Consider the following 19,310-nt stretch of genomic DNA (forward strand, 5'->3'; position numbering starts at 1 on the left):
AAAAAAAAAAAAAAATCTTAAGCATACCTAAAAGTTATAAATTATAAATTGTTTAATATTATTTCAAAACATTTTCAACAAAAAGCAAAGAAGAGAAAGGTACCTATTGTTCTTTTTTTTTTTTTTTAAATAGAAATCTGCCTTCTAAGCTCAAAAAAAGGCAACTGCAAAATGTCCTAGAGAGTCAAAAATTAAAGCCAGGTTTTCTCTTTGCTTGAAAAAAATAGAAATAATACTAGTTCCAGATTATCTGTTTTATACCTGTTAAAATATGATGTATAGGGCTGAGGAGATAGCTCAGTTGGTAGAGTGTTTGCCTTGCAAGCACAAGGCCCTGGGTTCGATCCTCAGCACCGCAAAAAAAAAAAAAAGATGTATAATATAATAAAACCTAAAAATTCTGAGTTCATGGATTCCTTCCCAGAGACCTTTTTGGTTTTGGCAGAGCTAGGGATCAAACCCAGGACCTCACACTTGTTGGGCAAGCACTCTACCAGAGCTATCCCCAAGCCCTAGCAGAGACCTTCATTAACTAAATTCTTGAGGATTTGAAGTTTTTCGTACAATATTGCTGATTGAAACTATACCTATGCATCACACAGAGCCTGAGGACTGGGCTAATTTCCATGACATTTCAAAGGTATTCACACTGTGAAATCTGACAAACGTTAAGTATCCCTAACCCTAAAATCTGAAATACAAAACGCAATCCCTTGAAGGATGATGTGGCAACTCAAGAAGGTTGGAGGGTTGGAACTGTAGCTCAGTGGTAGAGCACTCACCTAGCATGTGTGAGGCACTGGGTTTATTCCTCAGCATTGCATAAAAATAAATAAAAATAAAGGTATTGTGTACATTAACAATTAAAATATATATTTTTTTTTAATTTAAAAAAACAAGGTTGAGATTTTGGAGCATTTCAAATATTCAGATTAAAGATACTCAACAAGTAAAGTCTCTGCAGATATTCCAAAATAAACAATAACAATCTGAAATACCTCTTGTCCCAAGCATTTCGGATGAGGGACACTCAACCTGTACTGCCAAATGGCATGCATGCAAAGCACCCTGCCAACTTGTTCTGTCTGAGTACCCATTACTCCACTTTTTTGCCAACACCAGATGTTATCCATCTTACTCATTTCCCCTAACCTGAGAGGCAAAAAATGTCATTATAATTGGCCTTTTCCTAATAACTACTAAGACTGGGTATCTTTTCTCCTATGCAGACTGGCTTTTCAGATATTCTTCTCTGAACTACTTCTTGTTCTTTGTCCATTTTTGTACTGTGTCTACCTCTATAAAATTAGCAGTTGTTCACCTCCAAATTTTTTTTTTAAGTACAAGCTCTTTTAAGACTATTTCACAATTAAGCAGACTTTAGGATCCAAAGACCTACGGATGTAGATATGAAGCACAAATTCTTAACTTATTCACAGAGCATAATCCATATTCTACGAAGAAAAATGAAATGTTTCTATATATCTGCACAAAAGAGACATAAACCATGGAATTATGTAGGAATCAACATCCATTCCTTATTCTTCATTGCTAAATGATAAGTGCACAAACATTACCAAGCTAAAACTACTTAGGTATCAGATGATCCAAGAAGTCCTTGAAAGGTATCATCATTTAATTGCCAACAACCCCATGCAACATGTTCTATTACTCCCATTTGCAGATTAAAAACAAAACAAAACTGAAAGTTTAATCAGTTTGCCTAAGCGATGATTCCAACAGAGGTCTGTGTGGATGTAAGCAAGAGTTGGCCCTGCCGACTATTGTGCTTTATATTGCTGTCCCTAACTTCACTCAGTTAATAGTTCATGCACATAAAAGTGTCAGTCATTTTTTCTCTAAAGGTTCATTATATCATTTTGGATGCCTTTAATAAAAATCCGGGGCTGGAATTGTGGGTCAGTGGCAGAGTGGTTGCCTGGCATGGGTGAGGCACTGGGTTTGATTCTCAGCACCACATAAAAATAAATAAAATAAAGGTCCATCAACGACTAAAAAAAATTTTAACAAAAAAAATCTAATAGCCAGGCACCATGGAGACCGAGTCAGGAGGAACACAAGTTCAAGGCCAGTCTCAGCAAATTAGCAAGACCCTGTCTCAAAATAAAAAATAAAGACTAGGAATTACTAAGAATGTAACTCAATGGTAACATGCCCCTAGGTTTGAATCCCAGTACCTTACAAAAGAATAATAATAATAATTAATAATTGCAGGAGTTTTAATCATCACTACTGATAACTGTCTTGCCATCACTAATCATAACAAGAGTTCAGTCAACCTTATTACAAGTTGGCCGTATCATAATTTACCATAATTATCTTGCGAGAGGGTAACCCTTATAAGAACAGCTCTGAATTGCTCTGTGGCAGAGTCATTTCCAAGAAGCTCTGGGGAGAAAAGCAGTTCAACAGACTCTCTGGTGAACAGAGCTGATAATTAACCCAGGCATCAAGTTGTCCACAATAATCCCAAATAACCATCTGCAAACTGGCATTAACTAAACTGGTGGAGCCCCTAAGTTAAACACAGGAAGAATAAGACTAGCACTGTCGCCGTCCTAGGTCTGCAGCCTCCTCCAGCAACCCCTTCTAGGCTCAGCCTCAAACTCCTCCTGCCTCACACCTGTGCCTCTTTAATCCCAAACAGCTTGTAGTTCTCCCACACACCCCAGGACATTTCACACTCATATGCTCCTGCTGTCCCTTCTGCCTCTCCCATCCTCACTGGTGGGCTAGCCTCTGCTTGACTTAACCTCCCTCTCTGAATCTATCCCCAGTTGTCTGGGTGTTACCAACACCCAGGCTAAGCCTAATACCCTTTCTGTGTTTCTGGGACATACCCCATAGACTCTGACATAGTTAAAACTTAACTTTACTTGCAGAGAATTTAACCTACCTTTAGGATCACTATCATAGCAAGCCACTGATACTATTGAACATAAAAATAACATCATCCAGGCATTCAACCAGAACAAAGTGAAAGCAACTATACTCTACTTCAGGGCAGGGTCTTATTGTCTTACCCCTGAACCTAGAATGGAATAAACTGAGCACAGGTGTTCTATCTGCTTAAGCCATAAATAATAAATTCACTTCTGAAATTTGAAAAAATACAGAAATAGATAACCTGGCACACAACAAATACAGAAATTAAAAATTTCACCCACATTTAACTCAAAGAAAATGTGGGTAAATGCAAAACTGATTTTTCCTCAACCCCCAGTACTTGGGATTGAACACAGGTGCTCTATATCACATCCCCGGATCCTTTTCTGAGTATTTTTTTGGTGCGGGGCGGGGGCAGGTACTGGGGATTGACCTCGGGGGCACTCAACCACTGAGCACATCCCCAGTCCTATTTTGTGTTTTATTTAGAGACAGAGTCTCACTGAGTTGCGTAGTGCCTTGCTTTTGCTGAAGCTAACTTTGAACTTGTGATCCTCCTGCCTCAGCCTCCCAAGCTGCTGGGATTACAGGCTTGTGCCACTGCTCTCAGCTTAAACTTTTATTTTGAGAGAAGGTCTAAGTTGCCCAGGCTGGCCTTTGACTTGGAATCCTCCTACTTCAGTCTCATGAACTGCCGTGATTACATACATCACTGTGCCCAGCAGTTTTTATTTCATTTTTACATATAGGAGGGCATAAGTGAAATGGGACAGCCTCAGAGTTAGCACAACATTCTCAGTAGCAGGGTAAGGTTGTTCCTAGAACCACAGAAGCCTCCATGCTCAAAAAGACAGTTCTAAAACTCTCCCTACACACTTCATTGTAAGAAGCTTTGTTGTCAAATTATAACCACCCACATCAACCTAAGAAATTTAATAGGTTTTTTTTTAGTGGTTTTAAATTTAAATGTTCATATCTTTTGACAAAACAATTCCCAGTTCAAGAAATTACAAAAATTTGTGAGCTAAAGATACAACACAGTGGTAGAACACTTGCCTAACACGCAATGCCCTGTGTTTAATTCCTAGCACCACAGGAAAAAAAATTCCCAAAAGGAGTCCAATGATACACATGTAAGCATGTTTAAAGGGAGTTACTATGAAAAGATTAAATTACTACACATTGATGCTGAACAAATGAAGCTATTAGACAAAGAACAGAGAATTGCCAATCTGAGGATTTTTTGAGATACATTAGTTAACAAAAATTACTAAAAAAAAAAAATTATTAACAATATGATTTGTTATATTCAAAAATGTTTGTTCAAGGCCAACCTCAGCAACTTAGCAAGACCCTATCTCAAAATTTTAAAAAGGGGCAGGGGATGTAGCTCAGTGGTAAAGCACCTCTAGGTTCAATGCCAGTTCAGTCCCCAGTATCCACCCCCTTCCCCCCAAAAAAGTTTGTGGATACATGCATAATGCATAGAAGAATTTCTGAAAAACAATATCCCAAGTAACCAGTGGTAGGCCCTGAGAAGTACATGTAGAGAGAGATTTGAAAAACAAGAATTTTTCACATTTTACTTTGTTTTCAATTGATTTGAAAGCACACATATGTAAAACTTCACAAATGTACTGTATTGTATCTAGGTTATATAGTAAGAAAAAAGTAATGCATGATTATTGTAAACAGAAACAAAAACACCACCACCCACGAATTTCAACCTTGGTGTGTGATTTGGGGGGACAGTACCGGGGACTGAACCCAAGGGTTCAATGAACTACATTGCCAACCACCCCCCCTTTTTTTTTGTGGTGCTGGGGATTGAACCCAGGGCCTTGTGCTTGCAAGGCACTCTACCAACTGAGCTATATCCCCAGCCTGTCAACCCTTTTGAGCCAGGATCTTGCTGAGACTGGCCTTGAACATGGGATCTGGCCTTAGCCTCCCAAAACCCTAGGATTACAGGTGTGTGCCACCATGACAGGCTCCACAAATTTCTACTTAAATGAGTCCACATTACAAAACAGAGCAAAGATCTCCATATTTCTGTTTTCACCACCAATTCCACATTAATCCAACTTTCACATCTGAAATGTAAGGGAAATAATACACAACTGCCATGGGAGTGACTACTGGGTGGTACTGTATTAATGGTTCACATACCTAGTCCTACTGGATCCTATGAAGGGTCACTTCCATAACCTTTTGAACCTCCATTTCCTCATCCTTACACATTATCCTGCACTTAGTAAGTGGAGACAGGAGTTAAATCCAGATCTAAGACCTCATATCCTACATTCTTCAAACTATACCCTTCCATTCAAAACGGACACAGAAGGTAAGCAGCAAGGCTCTCATCAAGAGGTTTCAGAACATACTCCCCCTTCTCTTCTAATCTGCAACGAAACTGAGTCAATGACACTTCCTTCTGCAAACAGGGTCCTACCAGACTTGATAACAAACTGGGACAAACACACACCATGGACTCCACTCCAGACACTCTACCTCTTTTGCAATCTAAAGACACATCCCCATTAGTCACAACCACCAAAGCCATTGCATCTCCCTCTCTGTGGCCTCTGTCCTCTCACATCTCCTTAGGCCCCCCTCACTCTTCTCTGCAGTTTATAGTAACATGAAGCTGCTAAGAAAATACATTAAAGCCAAAAGAAGTCTTATTTTCTGTCCTAAAACAGGATGTAAATGTTTTTATTCTATAATCCCCTATTCTAGACCAACTCTACTGTCTTTTTCCTGAAGAAAGACAACAAACCAATGCTTCAAAGAAGGCAAACAAGATTTCTATACTTCAGAGAAGGCAAAGAAGGATATTTCTGCTCTGACTTGCCATTGCAAACAGGATCGGCTGCTGTGTAAGCTACTTTAAGGATTTGGACAACTTAAATAGAAGGAATGAAGGCAGGCAGGGCAGAGTTGCAGGGCTGAGAAAACGGTTCCACTGACTGACTGGCAGGGCTTCAGGTAGGTCACCTCTCCCAGGACTTTATGGAGGTCTTTGGTAAAGCAACTAATAAGAATCTATCATGTATTTCATTTTTATTAGTTTTCCCTTTGTGAAAGTATCAGCTGTTTAACACATTCTGAAAGTAGTACTTTATGGATCAAAGGACTTGTATAAACAAAAAAGTCTTGAAAGGAGGTAGTCAGGCTCCATCTTCTGTCTCAAAACCAACTGATCTAACTAACATACCACCTAGTTTGGGCAACTACTGTGACCACTAAAGACAAGTAATTTCAGAAGCGTGCTCTTTTACCAAGAACCAGATTTTTAAACACGTAAAACTGAGGGAGGGCTGGGGTTGTGGCTCAGTGGTAGAGCACTCGCCCAGCTTACGTGAGGCCCTGGGTTCGATCCTCGACACCACATAAAAATAAAAATAAAAAAGATATTGTTGTCCACCTACAACTAAAACAAAATATTTTTTAAAAAACCCTGAGGGAATTTAGGTACTTCCAAAAGATATTTCTTATAGCAACAGTTCTATGAATAAAATGAAAGGAATGCTTAATATATGCTGACATATATTAAGTGTTTAAGTTATTTTAAACTAGACCATAATATCCATAAAATGTTCTGGCCAATAGTTTCAACCTCTGCTTGTCAAATCACTATGTATTCAGCCCACTAAACAGAATTACTAGACTTAATCGCTACTGTTTTAGAACCTAAGATAGCTTCAGAAAATTCCCAAATGTATGTTAATAAAAAGCAAAATGACTTATCCATAAGAAAGTTAGCTCAAAGCCACAAGAAATTTTGAATTATTCCGGAGAGTAGTAAGTCAATAGTCGAACAACAATGGAATAACCCATTTATTTCAAACAAGTATTATTCATTGAGCAAGAGGATCTACTAAATGTAGGAGATTTTTCAAATCTCTAACACATTATACACAGAATAAGCTTATATGTCTCTCTGGAAATTAAGAAAATTAACCAAGATACTAATAAATGAATTCTGGAAAGACTACATTCCAGGTTGCTTCAAAATCCACAACTCCATCTATTTAAAGCAGAGCCAGAAGCTGAGGTTTAACACCACCCCCCTTCACTTATCATCGATCTAAACCACTGAAGAGGTACCCTACACAGTTGATTATGCCTCCTTCTCCACGGGCTTTCTTCACTTGTAAAAGCAGGTCACTGTTAGCTTTCCTCTACCTGCTTTTCTGGCCTCTCCTTCCTTCCAGAGCCTCAGGTTCAGTCCCTTGGTGATCTATCCTGTCTAATGACTTCATGGTTTGAAATATAAGCTAATGACGATCCTAATTTTCACTGGGGCTTCCTACCTTCTCTTGGGTTCCAGACTGAAGATCTACCCAAGTATCTACCCAACTTCTCATTTGAATGTCTAGTAAGTATTAGAAACAAATGCCCATATCTGCTCCTCCCCCAGTATTTTCCATTTTGGAAAATGGATCTATTTTCCTTCCACACAGTTGCTGTTCGACAAAAAAGTCTTTTCATTTTTAACTCTTCTCAAACCTCTCATCTAATACATCAGCAAATTCTGTTGGTTGTTCCTTAGATTACTCCATAGCTAACACCTTCTTCCCAAAGTATTACATTGGGGGCTGTCTCCTCATTTCCAATGAAGTTTTTAGATATTTTGTTTCAAAGATATTCTTTTTTTTTTTGGGGGGGGGGGTATTGTTTAGCTTTTAGGTATTTTTTGGTTTTGGTGATTGTTTTTGCAGTAGGGATAGAACTCAGGGCCTTGCTCATGCTAGGTGAGTGCTCTACCCCTGAGCTACATCCCCAACCCTGTTCCAAGCATTTTGAAGCCACTAATCACCTCCTTCACCAATTTGTGGAAGATATTCTAAAGGTGGCCAATACTGCGGTGCATGGAGGCATTTACCTGTCTCTAATCCTAGCAACTCAGGAGGTTGAGGGAGGAGGATTCCAAGTCAGAGGCTGGCATGGACAACTTGGCAAGAGCCTCTCTCAAAAACTAAAAAGGGCTAGGGATGTAACTCAGTGGCAGAGCACCCCTAGGTTCAATTCCCAGTACTATCCAAAAAAGAAAAAAGAAATGGCTACCATCATTTCTCCCTGAGTCCAGGCATGACACTCTACCATCCAGAAATAGTCTCTTTCTAAATTCTTTTGGTTTTGTTTGTTGTTATTTTAGTGCCAAGGGTTGAACCCAGCTGTGCTCAACCACTGAGCCACATCCCCAGCCCTTTTAATATTTTATTTTGAGACAGGGTCTTGCTAAATTGCTAAGGCTGGCTTTAAACTCATGATCCTCCTGCCTCAGCTTTCTGAGCCACTGGGATTATAGGCATGTACCACCAGGCCCAGCTAGGTCTATCTTTAAGAGAATAAGGTATTTTCTTTATGATATTTCTTATAGTGCATAAGCAGTTTCTGGTTTCACTTGGAGAAGCTGGTCACGTGCTTTTTTAAAACTGCTCAGGCTACTACTGAATGATGAGATACCATGTGGAGAAAGATCAAAGGAGAAGCCCAATGCACCAGTTATGTGAGTGAAGCCTTCTTAGTAAATGACCCAAAATGACACCATGTGGAACAGAACCAAGGACCTAACAGACCCACATCATGAAGACCATGACGAAGATTAAGTTGTTCTCTTGAGTCACTAAGTTTTGGAGTGATTTGTTATGCAGTAATACATAACTAAAATACCATGATCGCAAAAGAATATGCTTCCTAGAGAACTATTTGATAATACCCAATATTTCTAAGATCTTGGGCCTCTTTTCATTTACACTTCCATTGGATTTTTCTTAGACTACTTCTGTGATAATTTCAAACCATTTCCTAATCAAGTTAAATGGTCTCAGGATAATTCTCTAAAATACGTACAATTGATGTACTATGCATTCCCCTTCAGGGCAATAAAATTCACACACTATGTTAATATTTATAACTATTTACCAATACTGAACACTTGCCAAAATGCAACTTCAGATCATGATAAATTACACTCTTGATTTTAATGGACCACTCAAACACGCTTGCTGCCAGCCTTTAAGCAAAATCCTGGCAGTCCAAGCCAATTTGTAAACATCAGATTTATGGGGCAGAGAGTCTAAGAATGCCAGTCCTCTCCCCTGGTCACCGCTACCACACTGCCACCTCCTGTCTTATGACTCTGAAAGCTTGAATCAGAGGCAACAGTCGATAAAGGAAACTCAGCTAAGAATAGAACAACTAACCATCTTTCCGCCTCTCCTTCCTCCTAGACCAAACCAACTGCCAGAGTTACTGAATGGATAATTCATACCTTTCAAAAATTAGTTACTTCTGGAAACGCTGCTGCCTGAATGCAGCTAAGGACAATTATAATGGAGTCACCTCAAATAGATAAAAGTGGTTCAACAGCTTCACTTTACTATAAAACAACACAACTGCCATGGTACTGCTCATAAAAGGATCTCAAAGCATGGCAAAGATAATTTCCCACTTGCTGACTGAAAGAGGTACATAAGCAAAAGCAACTGAGCTACCACACTACAGAAAAATTCAAGTCAAGCTCCTTGGAGGGAAAATCTCAGATCTCCAATTCCAAGATATTTTTGAGCCTTAGCTGATAACCCATTTATTTCAAGCAGAGTGGCAAAACCCCAGAACAAAACATGCCCCCTTGTAGCTTATTATAACGGTATTTGGCCTGAACGGAGTACGACAGTCAGTGATCAAACAAATCAAAAGAAAACCCAAAAACAGAAGCCAAGATTCTCAACTCCCACTGGCTCCAGGGGCACCCATCGTATTTCTACATCTTTCTCTGGTTCACTATGGATGGCCACACGGTAGAAGCTACTTATCAACATTTAGTTTCTAAACATTCTATTAAGGCCAGAGTAACAAATCTTTCAGAACTCGGGATGTGGCTTGGTGGTAGAGCACCTGTCTAGCCTGTGAGAGTTTGATCTTCAGTGGGGAGAGGCTTGTAAAGCAGGTGTAGACTCAGTGACTTGGGAGGCTCAGGAAGAACACCAAGTTTGAGGCCAACCTCAGCAACTTAGCAAGACCCTGTCTCTAAATAAATAAATAAATAAATAAATAAAAATACGCGTCAGGGGTATTCATCAGTGGTGAAGTGCCTCCCCCGTTTAATCCCTAGTACTAAAGAAAAAACTTTTTTTTCAAACTGCACTGAGAAAATATTGAAACAAGAAAAATCCCTCCAGCTACAGTCACACATTGCTGATCTTAAGATGGGCACTCCACAGACACCTTTTCTTATAATTCCTAATAATCAAAACCTCAAGTATAACTTCCAGATACAGTGGCACATGCCTGTAATCCCAGCATCTCTGGAGGCTGAGGCTGGAGGAACAAAAGCCAGCCTCAGCAAAAGCAAAGCGCAAAGCAACTCAGTGAGACCCTGTCTCTAAAGTACAAAATAGAGCTGAGGAGCTGGGGGTGTGGCTCACTGGTCAAGTGCCCCCCCTCCCCATACCAAAAAATTAAAAATAAACCTCAAGTATCTGCATGTGTGAGAAGGGCCTCACCTATACCATGCTATAAGAAGTAGTACTACTATGCATAGCTGTGTTTAAAAATTCCATATTAAAATTAGCTGTGCTAGGCACCTTGACACACACAAGGCCCGAATAATTTAGCAAGACCCTGTATCAAAATTAAAAATTAAAAAATGCTGTGGATGTGGTTGAATATCCCAGTCCAATCCCTGGTACAAAAAAAATATATCAGTTTGTGATATCCTAAGACTCTGAATTTGGCCCCACAGTGAGGGTTTATATACCCTGGCTAATGGGCACATTGGTGGTCATGGCACCACCCTATTCTATACTTATTAAAATGCAAGGGCTGGGGAGATAGCTCAGTTGGTAGAGTGCTTGCCTGTCAAGCACGAGGACCTGGGTTCGATCCCCAGCACTGCCAAAAAAAAAAAAAAAAAAAAAAAAAACCACTAGCTTCTAAATAGCGACTTAAAGTAAAATGCATTTAAAACCCTGATTTTAGAATGCTCTATCCAATTAATGCTTAAACAGTAATTCCATATAAAAGTTGTTCACTTTATTTCTTTTTAAGAATTTGAATCCCCACCACCCAAAAAAAAAAAAAGAATTTGAGTTTAAAGGATTCTTCTTGGAAAAAATGTTAGCTATAATATTCTGCTGTTTTCTCTATTTAAATGTGTTTCCTGCTACATGGCTTGATTAGGAAATCAAGGCCAACAGCTAAATTTGAATGTTTGATCAAAAATAGTTAAATTCTAGCCAGGTGTGGCAGCAGATCTGTAATCCCAGTTACTCAGAACGCTGAAGCAGGAATATTGAAGTTTAAGGCCAGCCTCAGAAAATCAGCAAAACCCTATTTCAAAATAAAAATAAAAATAATTGGGAACATAGCTCAATGACAGAGCACCCCTGGGTTCAATCACCAGTACCATGGGGGAAAAAAAAAAAAACTATAAAAATTTGAAAATTTTTTAGAAATTTAAGTCATGGGAATTTAACTAAAAACCACCATCCTGTCAGATGCCCAGTGTCAGCAACTTTGTCATTCCCTCTCCCATGCCCGACAGCCCACAACATAACAAAAAAAGGACATCAGTGCTATTTATATAATCACATACGGGTTCATACAATGCCCACAAGATAGAGGAGGCTCTTCCAACCAAAGTCAGCTATAACCTTTCAAAATCACAACTATTTCCACACTCACCTTTACCTCCAAGAAGAAAAAAAAAAAAAAAAAAACATTAAGCCTATACCTAGAAGTCACCAAACCTTCATATGCTTTATCTTTTAATTTGTAACCTAAAATGCAACCCAATGTAATCGCTTCATTTTGGATGTGGAGGACCTCAAGCTCTGTATAATCTTCCCCAACTGAAGGATATCTGAATGCAGAAAAGCCACATTCCTTCCACATTCCCTTGAGACTTGGGTAATCAGGAACTAAGCTTGGTCTGAATCAAACTGAACAATATCCCTTTTCCCGCCCAACAGTGTTAGCTAGCAGTCACAGCTAGGCCAATTTGAAAGCATCCAATCACCTCCTGGACCTGCTCCCCTGTTTAGTCAGTGCAAGTCCATTCATCCATCTCAGAGTGCTGCCATAAGCATTCTCCAGCACCAGGTTCCGAACATGCCTTGCAAAGCAGGTATAAAGGTCATTGCTACACAAAGGGGCGTGGCTGCTTCAGATGCTCACATGATGATGGGATGGAAAGAAATGACTTCTAAGCATTAAAAATACCACCTGGAGCCAGGCACAATGGCGTATACCTGTAATCCCAGCAGCTCAAGAGGCTGAGGCAGGAGGATCTAGAGTCAAAGTCAGCCTCAGCAACTTAGCAAGGCCTTAAGCAACTAAGCGAGACCCTGTCTCAAAATAAAACATAAAAAGGGCTGGGGATGTTGATCAATGATTAAGTACCCTTGGATTCAATTCCCAATACCAAAAAAAGAAAAAAGAACACCACCTGGAAATCCAGCAGGCTCACAGGATTGATCTGAGGCAATCAACTGGCTATCAACTCCCCCCCACCCCGCCACTGCCACCTCTTAACCTAGACATAGGTACTGGGCACATGGTCACCAGGGTGTCTTCTTGGCCCTCTTCCTGCTCAGATGGAACAGTCCAGATAAGGAAAACTATCACAGCATCAAGGTTCAGTTAAAGCAAAATTGAATGTAGATTTCCAGCAAATTTCTCAGGACAGAGAAAGAAGGCTCTACTTTTAAGACATTTCAGCACAAGCAAAGGATTTACAGTACTCAACTGTTCTTTCAAATCAGTTTTTGTAAGTCTCCAATGTACTCAGTCCTGTTTACTTTGCTAGCAAAATACTATCGTTTGAAATTCTAAGCATTTAAGCTAGTGAAAAATGAGCTTGAAAATTTAATCTAGTTTGTTAATAAACTGAAGAAGCTTCCACTAATAAATATTTGCTGCTACTGGTAACATTTTGCCTTCTGTGCTTTCCAAAAGAGGAACTTGTGTTTATTATAAAGTAACAAGTAACTAAGCATATTTTTAGGCTGCAGCAAAAGCCTTTAAGAATAAAACAGTTGTTACCAGACAATGTTTCTAATTTAATTCCCTACACTTGGGGAGAAATTAAGGTCAGATTGAAAAGGAAAAGCAGAGGATAAGGCTACATGCAGGTCAATGAACAGTTGACCTCAAGAAATTCAGAAACTTTCAAATGTTAAAATGCCAGTTCTTCAAATAAAATCATTTGCCTATTTTATTTTTTAAATGAGCATTTTTTAACCTTTATTTATTTATTTTTATGTGGGGCTGAGCATTTTTTAATATTTTATTTACTTATTTACTTACTTACTCATTTAATGTGGGACTGAGGATCAAACCCAGTGCCTCACAGTGCTAAGTGAGCCCTTTACCACTAAGCCACAAATCCAGCCCAATATACCTATTTTTAATACAAGATTTGATGAAAACTAAGGGCTGGGAAAGGAACTCAGTGGTAGAGTGCTTGCCTAGCATGCTTGAGGACCTGGGTTCAATCCCCATAACAAAGAAAGAAAAAAAAGGAAAAAAAAAAAAAAAAAAAGAAGAAAACACACTGACTAAAGGAAACCAATTAGAATTTATAGTGTGTGCTTACAGTTTTTTACCCAACGTAACCAAGTCACAGATACCTTTAAACTTTCTTTTGAGGGAATATGACTTCTCCCTCAATTTTTCAATTCCTGTGAAACTAAGATCAATTTAGATACTTTGCAGCACACATTATTTTAGAAGGTTTTTTAAAAGAAGTATATCCTACCACAACATGACCCCTACCCAAATTTCCAACTATAATTGAGTCAGGTTGCTTGACTATCTCCCCAATTATCCTAATGCAAATTAAGCACATAAAGAAATTCACAAAAATCCAAATCAGTACTGAACAAGATTCGTGAAAATTCTTTGCCTGGAAAAAAGTTCAAACTAGAAACAGGCAGATACCTTCCCCCCGCCCCCCTGCCATCTATCTCTGCAAAGCTAACCCTTCTGATTCCCCAGAATACACACACACTCACTAATACTTAACAAGACACATGCAGCCCTGGTTTGAATTAACTTCAAGCTTATTGTTTGGTACAGGTTGGGAATGGGGGAAGGTAGAAGGCAGTAACCCTAACCCCACCTTGCAAAACCCAGAAGGGCATAGGCCAACCCCAGAGGCACTAGGAGGGACCAGTTCCTTTTTAGTTGGAATTACAGAGCCCTGAACAGACCTGCACTTGAGAAAGGAGCCATTTTTAAAAATATTTCAGTGGCTAAAAGAGTCTGCAAATATTTTGTAAAGTGACACACTACATACGCTCTTGGAGAAGAGAAATCTCACTGCTGAAACAGCACAAATCCTCCAGTCTTCACTATCTCTGGGTAGTTATTTGTACGAAGAAATCATACCAAAGGGCCAGGGAGCATGGACAAAGGCGGTGTTTGCAAAAACCTGCATAACTTTGGAGTGATTGAAAGGCACTTCTGCGCTGGAGAAGCCCAGGTTCACTCGCGTGTTCCAACACCCACTGGCCAACATACAGGGTAAAAACAAATTCCTTTCCTCTCAGAAGCACCCACCATGGCGTCCCAACCCCAGACAGAAGGCAGGGCTGCCACACCAGGAGTGGGCAGCTGCCTTCACCTATCCTAGACCTGTAGGTGTGGGGATCATCCACAGCTTCCTAAATCTGGCAGATTCCCAACGACTGATCCTAGAGACTCTGATTTCCTGTCCTAGCAACTTGACCTGCTCTGCAGAGAACATTAGCTGTGAGAGCTTCCTTGACAGACTTTTTACAACCAATAACAATAAACCAGCAGCAAGGGCCACAGACAAACCCTCTATTCCTTCCCAGAATTATCAACAAATAGCCTTGCCATAAACTTAAACTGAGGAAAAAAGACAAGAATGGCCAAGCCACACTGCAACCCCCTAAGTGTAAAAGGAAAACAAATTGTTTTCAGCTGTGTTTTGTCTTGCCTCCCAAAAACTGGGTGAGAACATAAGCAAGCTCACCTTTGCCTCTTGGGGACCGAGTGTTCAACTTCTATGGGTTTCCCGTGCAGTTCCATTTTACCTGTGGAAATACAAGAGGTGAGACCATCGGCCAGGTTCGGGGGCTCTCCCTAACCTAAAGAACTGCACAGACTAAGCGGCCACACAAATGGCTCCAGACACCCGGAATGGACCCCACGGCCCGCAAGAGGCTCAGGACTGAAGACAGTAGTCAGGCGCCACTAAATAGGAAACTGACCCCCTAAGGATGGGTGTGGGTTTTAAACTTACAGATGGTTGAGGAGGAAGATCCATTGTTGGACCCTCTATCTGGGTAACATTCTAGACCCCCGCCTCTCCCGCCCACCTCAAAGAGTCACCCAACCCCACAAGGTCCGGAAAAGGGAGGTGGCCACTACTCTCACCTCCTGGACACTCCCCACGGGACAAACTCGGGGGAGGCGGGTGCCCCAGCCCTTCTCTGTGTTCAAACCCAGGCCCGCCCGGAGCACTTGGCGGTGGGATTGGAGAGGGTAAGGAGTGGCAGAAAGGGGTCGAGGACAGCAAAAAGATGAAAAAAGAGTGAACAGCCAGAGATGTAGCTCAGTCAACTGAACGAGGCGCCACCGGCGGCGAGGCGTCCGCATCAAGTCTGAGATATTAAGCCAAAAGGCACAGGATTCCCAAAGGGTCCCCACTGCAGCTTTCCTTTGAGCGTCCCGCCCCAGCCCGCAGCCCTGCCACGCACTGTCCCCAGGGTCGAGTGCACCCAGTCACCCCCAAAGGCCGCAGTCGCCCGGCGCTGGAGCCGGGAGGGCGGCGAGAGGCGCAGCACGGTGTCCGCAGCTCCCTTTCTGAAGACAAGCGGCCGCCTCCGCCCACCTGCCCCCTCGCTTGTCCGACGGGGTGAAGTGGAACCCGGCAATCTGGCCCATTCGCTCCGCTCCGGCAGGGTGGAGAGGAAGCGCTGGGCCGCCTGTGCAAGGCACCAGCCCGCGTGGCCTCACGGGCAGCCGGGTCGAGGGTACTTTCTGTTCTCCAAGGCCGGGGGACAGAGACGCCAACGCTGTAAATAACGTCCAGAGGAAAACGCGAAGGAAGAAGAAACAAGAGCGCGTCTGCGCCCGGCCTCGGAGGCCCGGGGCCTGGAGCACGCGCTGGGCCCGGCCCGGGCGGGGCGGTGGGCGAGCGCGCCTTCCAGTCCGCGCCGGGGCGGTCTTGACAGCGCTTCTGCCCTCGCCGGGCGAACGTGGCCCGGGGAGGTGAGTCGCGGACCCAAAATTGGACCTGAAGCAGAGGAAAGCCCCGGGCCCCCAAGAGCGCTCGGGCCTCACCCCCGCTCCGCGCTCGGGCCGGGCCTGGGGCCCCGCGGAGACGCCCGGCCCGCCTGGGCCGGCGGCGCAGGGCCGGGGCGGACGGACGCCCGGGCTGGGGCCCACCTGAAAGCGCCTCGATGGCCTTGAGGGCCCAGCTCTCGTCCGGGCAGTCCACGAACGCGTAGCCCGTCTTCACCAGGAAGGGACCCGACACCGGGATTTTAGCGTCCTTGAAGATACTTTCTAGGTCCGAAGGGGCGGCGTTCTCGCTGAGGTTTCCGATATACAGTTTGTTCATTGTTAACAGTGGTCGTTTTTTAAAAAATGAGAAAAACGAAAAATTAAAACCACCCACAGTGATGGATGGATCCGGCGGGTTTTGTTCTCGTCTTCTCGCCTTTAAAATACACAAACACAGTAAGAACCAAGCATAAGAACGAGAAGCGAAAAATCAGATCCGAGGGCTCTTGTTTTTCCAAGTATTAAAAAAAAAAAAGAAAAGAAAAAGCCTAGCTACAACCCAAACGCATGAACGAGTCTCCCTAACTCTGAGGAGGAGGCGGGATTAGCAAGAGAAAGGAGGAGGAGGGGAAAAAACTACTTTTTGTCTCTTCTCCCCAACCCCTTTGGCATCGGCCAGAGGACTGTGAAAATATCACACTACAAGAGGCAGGCGCCGCCTCCCCATAAAAAACCCAGAAGGGTGACTGGCAGGAGGGAGGGGAGACGGGGAGGAGGGAGGAAGGCTCAGGAGGCGGAAAAAATCCGCTCGGAGTGTCCGGCTTTTTGAATGAGCCACGTGTTCTAACTACAAATCAACGTCTCACGTGAGGAATCCCAGCGCCTGAATTAGAGTGGGTTTCGGAGGAAAGGGAAAAAAAAAAAAAAAAAAAGAGCAAGCGAGAGGAAGAGGGGGAGGGGAAACGAGATTGGGCGAGGGACCCTGAGAAGGGGGAGGAGGAATAGGAAAAAATGCTAAAGCAGCCGCAGCCGGGGCGCAGAGGGGAGTGCCGCGCGGGGAGCTGATTGTCACCACCCGAGTTTAGAAAGGGTTATCTGGTTAGGGCGGATCCGAGGAGGGAGGAAGGGTTAGAATACTGATTTTCTTTTTAAACGAGGGAGAGTAGTGGTGCTAACTAGACAATTCCTCAGCTCTAGGTACCGTAGTTTTAATCATTCGATTTTTTAAAAATAGGTGATTAACAACAAAACCGAACAGTCACAATCTTGAACTCGCCTGGTGGCTTTGATGACAAGGAGTGTAACCCCGGCAAAGACTCGAGCACGTTTACAAGGCTGGCGGAAACGCAGCTAGGGAGTGGGCTGGGTGGGGGCGGGAGAGGCGAGCAGACGTGCCGCACCCTCTGCACCCTCCTCCGGCCTCGGGCACCGGGGTGTGGGGCAGCCGGGGGCCTGGGTAGTGGGGGAGGGGAGCCCGCGGCGTCCTGGGCGGGTGTCTGGGCGACACCTCCTCCGCCTGAGCTCGCGGTGGCTCTAGGCTTCGCGTTTGCCATTGGCTGCTCGGTTCAGGGGGATAAATGAGGCCGGGGACGGGCTTGGCCACCAGTGGGGGAAGGGAGCGCAGGGGCGGAGGTTTCTGTCGTGGGGATGGGGACCTCGGGGGTTTGGGCAGCCCGAGGAGCAAAGTCAAAGTGGGAAAAGTCGGTACTTAAAGGGAAACCCTCTCTTCCTGTGGTTTCTAGAGGGGGAGGGTCTGGGTAGGCGAGTACTTTCATTTAAATAATTTTAGTTGGAGAACTTGGGACTCTTAAACAGGAAGACTGCTCTGCCTTTCCCCCTAGGTGGTATTCGCTTTTGAAAAACTGCTGGAGTCTCTTTCTGCCTGCATTTAACCATGCGAACCATTCATAATTTTTCCTGTATGTAACGAGTACAATGGTTGGTGAGTGGGGGAGGGTCTGGGCCCGGTGGAGCCTTCCAAGGCCAACAAAATGTGAACTGGACACCAGGAATACGGAAACAGGCAGTGCTGAGGTTCTTGTGGAAATCTCCCACTGTCGTTTAATGGTTGTGTACTGCACTCAAAAGCCTTCATTTGTACCAGATACTTGTGATATATTTTTAACAAGTATTTCGTGAAAAAGATAAAGTGCTAATTTTTAAAATGTGAAATTCTATTTAGTATGGAAATAGAAACAATCTTTCATGACTTGGTAGTCTTAATTGCAGAAAATTGTGAGAAGAGGAAATAATTGTGACTTCTATTGGAAACATCAGTAATTGACAATTGATAAAGTTTGCGTCAGTCAAAACCGTCTGTGGCACTTAAAAGCGTGTTTTCCAATTAAAAGGTGAATAGCAGATTGTTTTTAAAACATGGGAATTATTTCAGGATATAAAGGGTCTTTATATTTTGTCTTTTAAAAGGAACTTAGAATTTTGTGTTAAGTAACCGAAGGTGTCTGATCATCCATTTTAAATGCCACTGTTCTAACAGGTTTTTCTTTCCTGCCAAGCAAATTCAACTTTATAAACGTAAACACACTTTCACAATATTTTCATTTACCTTTAATGAGATGTTTTTACTTTGAGATGGGAAGAACGTGGTTTTGTATCAGTGTTTAAAACTGTATTATTGAGCTTAATATGGAAACAATATTTCAGTGGTGAAGTTTCTTTAACTTTTAAAAGAGCCTACATATTTTTCATTTTCATGCTTTTCCAAAGAGACACTTGGTTCTAAAGAAGGAAAAATACAATGTGTGCTTGTGACTTCTTTGGTATTCTAAAGGTCAATATAAAATTATGAATTTATTTTTAAGTACCTGTTGCAAGTGATAAAAATTATTTGGAAAAATGTTGATTCATATTTGCTTTTCTAAACATCACTTTAAATGTCACAATCTGTTGATCATTTAACTCTTTTAATTTTTTCATAAGAACAGTTTGTTATATTCAGCTTGTTTCCAAAGTTGATGGAATGGGGGCTTCTGGATAGTTGACGGTATTTGTTCGTATTAAAACCAAAACCTAAGGAAATAACTACTTGTAAACCATGGGGAAAATTGTTTATTTTCCATAAATACTAGCCCATGCTTATCTGTCACTATCAAACAAATCTAAAAACTGGAATTTAA

At 42.2% G+C, this 19,310-nt stretch overlaps 1 protein-coding gene across 1 annotated transcript in view; it reads right to left on the reverse strand.

The window, feature by feature from the left end:
• Window positions 1–16,823, reverse strand: part of IGF2BP3 (insulin like growth factor 2 mRNA binding protein 3) — a 141,496-nt gene extending 124,673 nt beyond the window's left edge. The window contains 2 exon segments of the mRNA XM_079151135.1: window positions 14,918–14,978; window positions 16,336–16,823. Of these exon segments, the coding sequence (XP_079007261.1) occupies window positions 14,918–14,978; window positions 16,336–16,510 (236 nt within the window). The 5' untranslated portion in view covers window positions 16,511–16,823.
• Between the last annotated feature and the right edge of the window lie 2,487 nt (window positions 16,824–19,310).

The sequence above is a fragment of the Sciurus vulgaris genome, assembly GCF_902686455.1.
Source record: "Sciurus vulgaris genome assembly, chromosome: 8".
NCBI lineage: Eukaryota > Metazoa > Chordata > Mammalia > Rodentia > Sciuridae > Sciurus > Sciurus vulgaris.